General features: G+C 37.3%; 1 protein-coding gene across 6 annotated transcripts in view; it reads right to left on the bottom strand.

Annotated features, from left to right (window-relative positions):
• Nucleotides 1-13,524, bottom strand: part of PCDH7 (protocadherin 7) — a 689,933-nt gene that overhangs the window by 669,537 nt on the left and 6,872 nt on the right. The window contains exon 2 of one of the 6 annotated variants that reach the window (XM_075568154.1): nt 9,981-10,042. The exons of the other annotated variants lie outside the window; for them this stretch is intronic. Within the exon in view, the coding sequence (XP_075424269.1) occupies nt 10,025-10,042 (18 nt within the window). The 3' untranslated portion in view covers nt 9,981-10,024. The remainder of the gene's footprint in view (nt 1-9,980; nt 10,043-13,524) is intronic. 6 annotated transcript variants of the gene reach the window in all.

Consider the following 13,524-nt stretch of genomic DNA (forward strand, 5'->3'; position numbering starts at 1 on the left):
GATTTTGCACAGCAGATAATTATGAATACTTCTCAGTCCTGTTGGCATTCCAGTGCCCAATAATACAGTCCAAGAGAAAAATGATAAAGCAACAATGAAAATATAAGGTACTACTCACTGAGTGTGACCATCTGTGTAGACTCCAGATCGCGTGCGTCTCCTGCAGAGGTATGCAACCAAAGGGATTCCTGCGTGATCCAGCTGGAGACAAGGAATCAGGAGAGCACCGCAGCAAAAAGTGGGGACCAAACCATAAAGTGCTTTAAAATCAAGGTAATTTAATCCAAATAGACGATACACAGCAACATACAGGTGAGGCAAGTGGTCTTCTAACACGTTTTGCGCTTGTGCAGCGCTTTGTCAAAGAGCCTTTTTGATAAAGTGCTGCACAAGCGCGAAAAGTGTTAGAGGATCACTTGCCTCACCTGTATGTTGCTGTGTATCGTCTATTTGGCTTAAATTACCTTGGTTTTACAGCACTTTATGGTTTGGTCCCCACTTTTTGCTGCGGTGTTCTCCTGATTCCTTGTCTCCAGCTGGATCACGCAGGAATCCCTTCCGTTCTTCAATGTAGTAGTGCTATTAAAGCTGCAGTTGAAGCTGCCGTTTTTAAATATATATATATACTTAGTGAAGTTATGGTGAGTAAAAAAAGTGACAAAAACCCTCCACAGCAAATGGAAATAGAACTGTATGCTCATTTGCATGTCTTAGGCAGGTCTGCAACCCCACCTTTCACCATTATCACCCAGCACACAGCACTTCCACTGCCACAAGGGATGCTGGGAAATGACATGCAAATGAGCACACAGTGCCACTTTTTGCTTCAAAAACCATTTTTAACATGGTTCCCTATAGGCTTAAGCTTGCTGCATGGTCACAGCTTTGAGCACAGCCAGGGTTAAGATGCATAGCCAGAAAACCCACCCACAGACAGCCGTTTCAAGGTCGGGTACCATGTTAAAAATGGTTTTTGAAGCAAAAAGTGGCACTGTGTGCTCATTTGCATGTCATTTTCCAGAATCCCTTGCTGCAGTGGAAGTGCTGTGTGCTGGGTGATAATGGTGAAAGATGGGGTTGCAGACGTGCCTAAGACATGCAAATGAGCATACAGTTCTATTTCCATTTGCTATATCTATAAATATATATATGTAGCCATGCATAATAATGACTGCATACATCTTCCCTGTTGGCAGTAAGTCCTGGTAAATACAGGCCTGCCCACAATAGTTATGGAGGTTTTCCCTCACACCCTAGTGTGGTGCCCTGTGTAAGGAAGGGAGTGGCTGTATGCTCTGAGTCCCTGGATAGTGACCTCAGAGATGCGCCTGCCCCTGGAGTATAAAGGGCACAACACTGACAGTTAGTGTTGTTGTTGGTGGAGAAATAGTAACCAGAAGGTACAAGATTGGAGAATCACTTTTGTGACCCTAGTGCAGTAACCAGCGGTAGCAGAGTGATCAGTTAAGTTTGTCTACGCCATACTGTGTCCAGGGACCTGGCACAGCGGTGATCTCCCTAGGAGAAAGGGAATCCCACTTCAATACGGGAGGGCGTACCTGGCAAAGGGACAGCACGGAGAGATGTGCGGCTAGAGCCGGCAGCTGCATGGGGCAGTCTGCTACATCCCTGTATTCAATAAAGATGTCCTTGAGAAAAAGAACCCCACTGTGTGAGTGTGAAATTACTCAACAGTGGATGGCACCAAGAAGGAGTTCCTCACCAGGACCATCTCCCTGCGGAAGCACAGATCCTGATGAGGTGGAGGCGCTGCACATGATGTAAGTTGGACTCGTACCCACTACCTCAGCTACCTGTCCTGATGACATCCCCTAATAACACCAAGCGGGAGACTCAAGAGTCCTGTTGTTTGCAGGTGCACCACACACACGCCTGGTAATGGGAGACTGGTTAGACTACACGGGCCAATATGAGATTGGGTGGGTCAGGCCAGAGGGAGCACCCGTTACATATATATATGTGTATATATATATATATATATATATATATATATATATATATATATATATATATATTCCCATTCAATATGTGCATCAATACAATCTGCAAACTGACAAGTGATTAGCTAAATTGCAGATCGATCCGTTCTCCTGTAATTGATCGCTTGCTCCGGGTTATTGAATTCAGTTCTTGCACAGCATTGTGGGCAATGTAGTACTAGAATATGATTGACTGGGCAGTTCTAGATACAATTGGTGCACTGCTAGAGAGAGGGCGGGGCTCAAGAGCCAGAGCCTATCAGAAGGGGAAGGGGGCCGTCACTTTGGAAATGCTTCCTACATTAGAAACATTAAAAATATCTTTAAAACATTTTTTTTAAATGCTTCAAGTATTTTCTCATAGTACAGAACTGATTTATTAAAAAAAAACACACGTGTAGGATATTGCTGGAACTGCTGCTTTAATTGTGATTTTCATGTCCCAGGGACATGTTCTCTAATATACTGCACATGCATCAAACTTTAAGGCGCGTTATTAACGGAGATTTTCACGTGCGTTACCAAAAGCGAATGCAAATCTTGTTATAATATTGAGAATTGTATCATTTTTACACTTTTAACCTTTTCACTTAATATATGATATATAATGTAATAATGACTGTATAAACCCTGGGTGCAAATCAGGAAACGAAGAAAGCGGACACTGCTCCAATGAAGAAAAACTATTGGCTGGAGAGAAAGGGCAAGCCTAAAAAAATCTTTATTTCACATGGGTAAAAAACGGGCGACCACGAGAAGTCCCTCTATTGCATTTTGCACTGGATAGTGCTTTGTCAAAAAATAAATAACAAATCTACAATGATGGCTTTTAAACCTGTCCCTCTTTGCGCATGTCTTCAAGAGGACAAGCTAAATCGCTAACACTGGGATTAAATCAAGTGAAAAAGATCACCTATGAAAGTATGGGTGTACAATAATATATATATCCATACATACATTAACAATATAATGAACATATAATTGTATTATGGACAATTAAAATACAATTAGTACAATTAAAATAAATGAGGGAAGGACATCCTTCATTAATTTTAATTGTACATTAATAAAAATGAAATATTCATTTATATTGGAGAGGTATGTATGGAGACACATTATTGTAGTCATGCTTTACACAAAACATACCACTTTAATCAGTAAAAAACATAATATAATGTGTTTCAGACATTTATATCATCAATAACTCTCTCTCTCTCTCTCTCTCTCATAATATTATGTAATGAAAAGGAGAGTCCTATACTCAGTACATTTTTTAGGCTATTCCCAGAAATAATGCAATTGTGTGTAAGGGCAGCTTTATGAAGGTGCTAAATACTGTTGCATTATTACTCTGCACGAACAAGAATGGAGGTCTGAGGATCTCCGTTGTTAGATAAACTGCTCATTACCATATGATTTGAATGAGTAAGTCTAACGTCCATTTAAATGTAGTGTTCCGCAATTTTTATGAAACAATGGCTGAACATCGTGGAGCTATGAAGCTTTGGGGATATGTGTTACAGATATCGTTACGTTAAAGCAGCAGTTCAAGCAATATCCTACATGTGTGGTTTTTTAAATAAATCAGTTCTGTGCTATGAGAAAATACTTGTAGCATTTAAAAATGAAAACAAAAAATGTTTTAAAGACATTTCTAATGTTTCTAATGTAGGAAGCATTTCCAAAGTGACGGCCCCCTTCCCCTTCTGATAGGCTCTGGCTCTTGAGACCCGCCCTCTCTCTAGCAGTGAACAAATTGTATCTAGTAACAGCCCAGTCAATCATATTCTAGGAACTACATTGCCCAAAACGCTGTGCAAGAACTGAATGAAATAGCCCCAAGCAAGCGATTGATTACAGGAGAACAGATCGATCTGCAGCTTAGCTAATCACTTGTCAGTGTGCAGATTGTATTGATGCACATATTGACTGGGAAAAAAATATATATATATTTTTTAAAACGTCAGCTTGAACTGCAGCTTTAAAATGTAATAACATTACGTTAAAAATGTAAAAACCTTCTGAGGATCTACCCCATGGAACGTGGAAAGTACGGCTCTAGATAATGAACAAGTGAGAAAAAAATAGGTGTAAATGTAAAATACATTTAGATTAATTTGATTATAATTTACTTCATTTTACCATTAAAAACATGTGCAACATATTAAAGTTTGACATTATGTTGTCAGTCGTACAATAATGACTTTGTAATGACTAAGCCTTCATTAAAATATTAAAGCAACCCATGGCTGTAATATACCTTTTTTCTTTAAAATGATGACAGGAAATTATGTTAGGAATAATGAGTATAGCACATACTTTTAGTCCTTCAGTAAGAATATTATATGTGTACAATTAATTCTTAGACTTTTTTTTATAATAAAATATAACTGGCTCATTTCATTTATATTAATTTTCTTTTTAATGAATATAAAAAATGAACAGTTAATAAGTAAATTATGTTGCCCTTAGGAGATTTGCAATCAGGAAATGCACTAGTTGCCATCACAAGTGAGAAGTGCCTACACTATACCAAAATAGACCGGCTTTTGTTTGACGGTATGATCTTCACACTGAATAATAAGTGATCTTATCCTCAGAGAACAGGGAAGATGAGCTGTGAATGTGGTAGAGCCTGAGGAGACTTAGTTCAGATTTTCTTTCATCAGTTCCTGACTTGGTAGAATAGCCGAGGAAGGAATCAAACAGTTCCACAGAGAGAAAGCACATAATGAAAAAGTAAATCATTCTTCCCAAATTAGCGAGGGCCGAGGAGAAACAGTTTAGAACTTATCCAATCTTTTGTTACATTGGAGAACATTGGGACAGAAAGCAAAAAGATGAGCCAGTGAGAGTACAGATCAGTCACAAATACTATATTTCCTGGATTTTATCAACACCTTCTTCGTCTTTTCATCACTCTTCACCTTGTGGCAAATTATTAAGAAATTAATGTTATCAGTCTACTCAGCATGCAAATGGCATTGTAATGAAGGTGTAAATTATGAAGCTGTGTGTGTATTTTTTATGTATTGAAAAGTGGCCCTGTACAAAGAGTTCTTCTAAAACTGACGGTACTGGATATATCCTTGCTGTTGTCTTAAGTTTGACTATTTGCAGTACTTTGCATTCAATAGCATCAATGATAATAATAATAATAATAATGATGAATAATTGTTGTCTTTTGTGTGCAGTCAAAAGACTAGCAATGGTGTTTGCTTTGATGATCTGTGAATCACCTTTCCCATACAACATTGACAAGAGTACTGGAATTGCTTATCTAATAGTATAAATTGCCTCCATTATCCCTACATGAGTATTGACACCTTAAGTCAATTGACTTGCAGGGTAGAATAAAACAAATGCTTTCCTTGTTGCTTTAGGGACCAAGTTTGGATATTTGAAGAAAAAGGTACCAAATAAGAAATGGAAGTTAAGAAAAAAGATAGAAAGAGAAACCAAGAGAAAAAGGGGAAGAGAATCCCATGACCAAGGCAAAGAGCCAAGTGGGCAAGGTAATAGATTGCAAGCTCTTTGGAAGAGCAACTGTGTTATGTTACAATATACAATTGTTGCGCTATTTAGGCTTCAATGATGCAAAGGTGATCACTAAGATTTATTACACAGCAAGGAAAAAAGTAGCAGAAAAACAAACAGGAAACAACTAAAGAAAGGTAATACAATGAAGAACAAGTATATAGAAAGCTTCAGGGAAAGGCAAGAAAAAAAGAATTGTTGAATAATATTATGCGTAGCAATATAAATGTATAGTAATTTAGTGTCACATGCAATGCCCAACACCATAAATTTAGAATGGAAACAGATGATATTCTTAAAGAGCACAATTATTTATAGACAACCTATCATCTGGTCATCGATCATTCCTTTAACTTTTTGGCAATATTCTATATCTTTAAAACAAAAACAAAAAAAAAGTATCCTTTATGTGGAAATTATTTGAAGACTAATTTACTGAAAGAGACTGTGATTACAATTACTAAAGGCTTTCCAGAATGTTATGGGCTTCGTGTAAAGATTGCTTCCATGCAAACTAAATACAGAGTCTAAAATATGTCCAAAAATATTCTATGGCCAAAAGCATAAGACCATTGTTTTTGAGAAACGTGGCTCCACAATTTCAGCGTGACATTTAATTGAATCACGCATTTAGGCCTCGTTCAGGGTGCTGGCTTCGGAGGGAGGGCGTGCTTACGTGCGAGCTGCCGTCGGAAACAATGTATTCAAATTGAATTGTGGTTGTCAGGGTAGCAGCTACCCTGTCTCCGAAGTACGGAGTTGATGCTGGCTACAGTTTCAATAAACAACCCAAGTCGTTTTTTGAAGCTGCAGCAGCGTCACTGGGACCTCGGCAGCCAATGAAATCATTATTGAGAATGATTTCAAGACTGCAACTTCAATCCCTAAGCTGAGGTCTGTAGCCCCGCCCCCTCCTGAAAAAGTCTGCTGGGGAGGATGTACACACATCGCCCAGCAGACTGCCGCTTGCACACGCGAAAGCCCACCCTCCAACTCCTGCCTCTGGCACCCTGAACGAAGCCTTACAATATGACTTCAATCCTGAGAATTGAAATTAAAGTTATGCATTTACTGATGAGTATATCTTATTTAAACAGATCCTGTGGTGAAATGGTAAATTAACGGTGAGTAGTAATAGCAATAATACTACTAGAATTGCAATAAGATAAAGTTATTGGATGGAAGTAACTATATAATGTGAGGCAATATTAATTGTTGGGGCGCTGATTTCCAGTACTAGGTTAGTAATACTAACTAGAGATGGACAAATGCATAAAAATTCATCCCGTGATTATTTTGTTGAATTTTTGTTAATATTCACACCGCGGATGAATATTCATGTGTGCGTAGGGGGAAGGGGTTGAGAGAGAGAGAGAGAGAGAGAGAGAGAGAGAGAGAGAGAGAGAGAGAGAGAGAGAGAGAGAGAGAGAGAGAGAGAGAGAGAGAGAGAGAGAGAGACAGAGAGTAAAGCACACCTGGGATGCCTGGGAAATATGCTAAGGTTGCTCATTTAAATATAATTTGCATATCCATATTTGCATATATCCAAGGTATCTCAGGTGTGCTCCTTTTTGTTGTCTAAATTTATGTTTGGGTCTCTCTCTCTCTTCTTCAGCCAAACCCATATTTCAGGGTCTGGGAAAGTTAAATATTTAGGATGAATTTGCAAATAGAGCTCGCCAATGCCATTGCATACATTCCCATTAACCTTCAAAAGGCTTTTCTAAGCTAGGCAAATAAAAAACATTTCAACAACCTTGATATGCCATATTTGCCCCAAATTCCAATATTTGTGGCGAATACACGCATCTCTAATATTAATTTAGTTTTTGTCTTTACTTCACACGTGTTATCCTCATGTCTTCCCTATGTAATTCCTCAAGATTTATGAAAATTAACAAATATTTTACATATTGGTTTGTCTTTTGTGGTATACTAACAAAGTAGAAAGTGTTGAGTTATAGCAGTTAGTGTGTCAAAATAAAAAATCAAGGTTCCATCTATGGTTAACTATGATCCTCCTGTGACTGATGCTAACTTAACTCGGATCCCTAAGATTATTGGAAGAGGTTTTTCCTTTGTGTCTTCTATTCAAGTTTACAACGTTTTTGACTTATACACTATGCAGGAAATACTTCAACAATAAAAATCAGAAATAATCCACAAAGTCTTGTGAAAGCTGCTAGGTAATTATATTGGTTTACTGTGGTAGAAACTTATTTAACCATAAATTGCTAAACAATTCTTAAAGTTGAGATAGAGTTTAATATTTAATGCATATTTCCACATAATGTGCCACTATGTTTAAGTTCTCTGTGAATACTCTTAAATTGAATCATATTTATTTAATAACACTTCGGTTTTGCAGCTCAAATGGATTCCTACATTGATTCATTTCCCATAACAACTCTTATATTAGTCAGTTCTGTTAAGCTGTTTTTACTGAATCTATAATTTCCTTATTTAAGAGAATTTGAAAAACAAGGACCAACAAAACAATAAAATCCTTATAACACTTGAAAGGGTGCTTGTTACTCACAACAGCTGCCATTGTGTTTCTCAGTGGGGTTTCAATAATAACCCAATGTCTCATATTGTTCTGTTATCAAAGGGTAAGATCTATTTTTAATGACTACATTTTTATGTTATAGTTTGAAAAACCTTATATAGATTCATCGTTTTTTTATTTTTTATTTATTATGAGCTTCTCTGCTGCCTGGATCTGCACTGGCTGTAATAATGGCAAAGGCAGACATTGCTGTTGTGGTAATCCCTAGCGAAGGAGCCAATGCCCCTACACAGTTTCTCTAAACCTTCTTCGGGAAAAAGGTGTTGTGGGGGAGGGGAGAGGGGGCAATTGATCTTTATCTGCTTTCAATTTTTATGTTTGTATGTTATGTCAATAGTGGGCGCTTAGCTGGCCATGGTGGACGGGCCGTGGAAGGCGTCACGGAGCTGGTTTGCCCTCATTGGGCGAACCGCTCATGTGACCGGCCTGTCGCGCTAAGAAATCAGTTTGAACTGATTTCTTGCGCAACGCTCGCACCCCTCCTGCTTCCGCGCGGACGCGCCACACACCACATGGACGTGAACACTGCCTTAAGGCAGTCTGTTCGCTCAGCGTCCGCACGGTCTGTTGTACCATAGCCCCAGCCTAAGAGACCAAATGATAAAGTGGAGTGTGGTGTCAACAAACGGCCCGGATGGAGCACGCTTGTACAAACTCAAATATTTTCAAGTAATAATTGAAATGCTGAGTGTAGCCTTATCATGTTGATGGATAACACCACCGCAAAGCCTAAGATTACAAGCTATTCAGTTGCATTTCTTTGTTTCTTTTTGTTGGAAACATTCTGGATTAAAGCAGCAATACGGATTAACGTTTAAAAATATATAATATATTTATTTTTTTATTACAGGATTGAAGCAGGGGGTCTCTGGAGCTGAAGTGTTTATTTCAGCTCCGAGGACCCCCTGCTTCCATAGATACTTACCTCCGAAAGGGGTGCTAGTATCTCTGCGGAGTTTAAAGGTCCAGGTCCTGTGGGTCAATAGGAAGCCGCACCAGATTACCTCACAGTTTCCTATTGATCCGCGTGATGCAGGACTTTTAAGGCGCCATTAGATTAGACACACCGTTTCTCTGCCTGCAGGGGTACCACCACCATTACAGAGGTGAGTATCTCTGGAAGAAGGGGGTTTCCGAAGCTGAAATGAACACAGTTCAGCTCCGGAGACCCCCTGCTTCCAACCTGTAATAAAAAAATAAATATTTTTGTTTCAAAAAGTTAACCCGTATTGCTGCTTAAAGACTCTGACAAATAAGAGCACTTTCTACATTTTCAAAAAGAGCCCAAATTGTCAGCAAACATGGTGATGTACTGTTTTTACAGAAACACAGAAAATGTATGGCACGTTTCCTCAAGAAAGCAAACTGTACATGAGAAAAATTGGGTGGGGCTATTTTACTGAATAATTACAGAAGTACATTTGTGTCCACTGTATATCATTGATAGAATGAAGGTGAAAGAGAGCCTTCCTAATCTGGGACTTCTGAAGAAGAATCCTTATAGTCTGTGGTTATTCTGTATGCAGAGTTCTTATAGGAGTATTGATCCTGGAGAAAATGAGAATCTGTTGCAGTTGTGGTTCCTTTTATAAGACCAGCATTTATTCTTCATGGGTGATGGTGTACTAAGGAAACTTTCATGGAACCTTTTCAGTGAAACAAATTCTAAGAGTGTGTATACGAGCTCTGATTTCTCATCAATATAAGCTCCTTTTAAATCTTGCACTGGGCTGTCCATGCAAAACAGAGGTAAGGTAAAATAAGGAAATAGGGTAATGACCCAGATAGTGAGATTTAAGCCATGTAAGCAAATGAAAGCGAAGTTATCAAGCGTAGCATTAAATACTGTTATCTATGGCGGTTCAGTTACATACCAATTTTTGCACTTGATCCAGGCGATAAGTCCCACATGCAGAAATCAAAATAAAAAATGTGACTGGAAAAGAAAAGTGCAACAGTAAAAATATGCGCAAAAAGTCTAAACAAAATATCCAAAATATTGATATGGGAGTATTACTTGTGTTTAACTGTGGAGGGCTACATTGTATTTGGTTGTAAACCACATTGTATATATGCACATTTACAGGGAGCATCTTAGACAAATTAATAAACTGTAGTAGCTGGTTACGGTGGGTGGTTTTAATTAACAATCTCTATAGTTCTCACCTTCCCCCTCCCCTCCCACCCCCCGTCAATCATGTTCTGCCTGCTTAGAAATATCTTTAAAATATACACCTGCAAGGACCCTAGAGCTTCTTTTCTCATCATTATTTATGTCTCTCTCTCTCAATACTGTTTTTATTCACACTTTTCCAATTAAATTGTGGTCTTTCTCCCTGGCTCTCTAGTCTAACTTTGTTCAGTTTCATATTGCCACAGATTAGAATGGAAAATATCACGATATAGGTACACATCCAGAACTAATAATGCTTGGTATAACATTATACACTTCTGAGTTATGAACTGTAACCAGTCGAACTGCTACTGCACAAATGAAAAGGTTATATTTAAAGGGTGAACTTCATATTATGGATGGTGAATAATGGAAAACATACAAACTCCTCAAGCTAGTGATCTCAGCCTATCTGTCATAAACACCAAACGTAGCTGTCTATCCAGCAAATATATTATTAAGTTATATTTAAATAATGTTATTATATTGAACCAGTGCCAGTTGAGAAACCATTAACATTAGTTCAAAAAGGCCGCATTAAGGCCACATCTATAAAATTCATTTCCAAAAGCAGAAATTACTAAATTGTCTTTCAAAAGCACCCAATCCAGTACACAGAAAATCTAAAATATTCCATTGTGGTAATAGCATTAATTGTTCAGTTTGTACCTTTATTCTGACAGGTGAACAATTAAAAGTAACGTAAATTCACAGTTGGCATATTTTGTTTGTCATAAAGTATTAATCACACACATAACACAGTGCAAAACTCATGAAATAAAAGTAAAAAGGGTCACAAAATAATTTAATAATAAAGGAATCCAATAACATCACAAGATATTAAAGCATAGTATCAAGACATAGCTTTTCCACTGCTAAAGGTCTACGCATATTATTTTATCTTCATCAATCAAGCCAGTGGTCAAATGTCTAGTATTTAAAAAGGGTTGAGGAACTGGTGACATCCAATGTTTAACAGAAAGAGACAGAATTTGTATGACTGGAAAAAAAAACCTCATCATTCCGAATGGTGTCTAAAGACAGTAATACTTAAGGACTATTTTTAGCCAACCTTATCAGTGCAGTAACCTTAGCAGCTTGCAACACATTGCAATGTACTGTTTGCAGGCCTACAGACAAAAGAAATTGCTTTATGTTTCAGAATAATCAAATATAATGACAAATTGTGGTCTCTGGATTCCCCTTCTTGGTTAAAGAAAAATGATGACATGACATGAAATGGAAGCAAAGCATAATAATGCAACAGGGAAATGTCAACATCATTGATGAAACAACAGCAATTTTTTCTATGCATGATTTTCTACGTTCCTTAATCAAACCAGATAGTTGGTGGAAAAACAAAAATTGGTCATCGGATCCAAAATTACATTCTAATGAACAATGAGAATAAGAAAGCCTATAATTAAATGATTCCGCATCATGACTGAGATAAGATTTGACTATTTTAGCGAGCCCCATTGGTGCCTAAGAAGCTTGTTAAGGAATATAATCTGAACAGATCTTGTGAAAATATATCATAAGAGCCAAACACAATAACTATATATATATAGCTATCATTCGACCTCTGAATTGCATTAACCCCTTCAGTGTATGAGGTACCTGCAATGCATTACTACGCCATTAAGAAGTCATTAAATTCCATTCAAGTTACTGATATATTGTGCTTTACAGGCTAATCAGAAAATAAATATTTCAACAACGTAACGCAATAGTCTGTGTATAAAATAACATACTGGAAAATAATAGATAGCAAATGTTTTTTTTCTAAAAGTGACCTTGTGCAACGTGGATACATAAGCAAGTTGCATTAGGTTCCCATGTAAGACGTGTGTGTGGATAAAGAATGTTAGGCTGATAAGATGTTCTGCAGTACTGAGACCATACATATTTTTAAAAATTGCTTTATAATAATATTACTTTACCTAAAAATGTGAATGATTAAAAATACTGTGGAACTACGAGTATAGAAAATATCACAAACAATATAAAAAACATTAACAATTCTTAAAAATAGTCTCCCACCATTCATATTAGCTCTTTCCTCCAAAAATAGTTTTTGCCCTTCATTTTTTCTAAATAACTATAACTGCATTATTCTTGACGAAACAGAGGTTCATATGCTGTAATTTTTTTACTGCGACAGCAAAACACATGTGCTTTGCTGACCACAAGAAGCACATAAGATCAGAGGGACAGAATTCTTCACAGATTATGTGCCCTATTTAATTGTTATGCTGGAGAGTAAATGTGGGCTACAGGCCCTTTCAATTCATGTAATGCATTATTTTACAAGTAACACTGATGCAGAGTAAAGCCCCAAGGGATGCTATCCATTAATGCTCTCCTTTCATGTAACAGAATAAGAATGAGGGTCACACATACAGAAAAACAGAAGGAAAAAGACAATAAACTGAATTTTAAGAATCACATTTGGTTCTTCAAGCTGCGTGATGGAACATTGGCATTTCGTGAATCTTTTCCCTTTGGTCCAGTTAGAGAGCTTAGGTTGCTATGTCTTTTATTGGACCAGAATAAAACATATATAAGACTGCTAGCATGCATAGGCTTTTGATGTACATTGGCAGCTTCATTAGATGCAAGTCACGTCTGAGCAATGCACCTATAGATCTCCATAAGTATAAAGCCACATTTTTATATTATTGTTACACTGGTCCAACAAAGAGATGACAATAACCTAGAACTAATGTTGTTTATTCACAAGATACATGCAGTAGTTGATCCTGGTAGTTCAGGATAACTCTGAGCCAAATATCATAGTCAAGAATTAAACAAAAGGCTCTAGATAGCTGAACAGTTATGTTGAAGAACTAACACTGCATACTGCTTTGTTTTCTTAATATACTTTCATGCAATGTTGCATAAAAACAGTTACCTATAGTTGACAATGTCTGTTCAATATATAAAATCATAACAGAAACAACTCCAGTGTTATTCAGCAAAAAATATCTATTGAGTGAATTAGTTAAAGGTAACCACAAACAAACATATATATGTAAATATAAATATGGCAAACTCACATATGTAATTATTTGTACTCAGGCTTGCCCTACTGTCTATAGTACAGTTTTCTAAATGGAAACGATTTTCCTGAGCTATGATATTGTGGTCACTAAGATGTATCACTTACTTAGCCTAATTACACTAATGACAGTGGATATCAGCTTTCACCACTGTACTGCAGATCAAGCACTCCCTAATTTGTG

The sequence above is a fragment of the Ascaphus truei genome, chromosome 1 (genome assembly GCF_040206685.1).
Source record: "Ascaphus truei isolate aAscTru1 chromosome 1, aAscTru1.hap1, whole genome shotgun sequence".
NCBI classification, from domain to species: domain Eukaryota; kingdom Metazoa; phylum Chordata; class Amphibia; order Anura; family Ascaphidae; genus Ascaphus; species Ascaphus truei.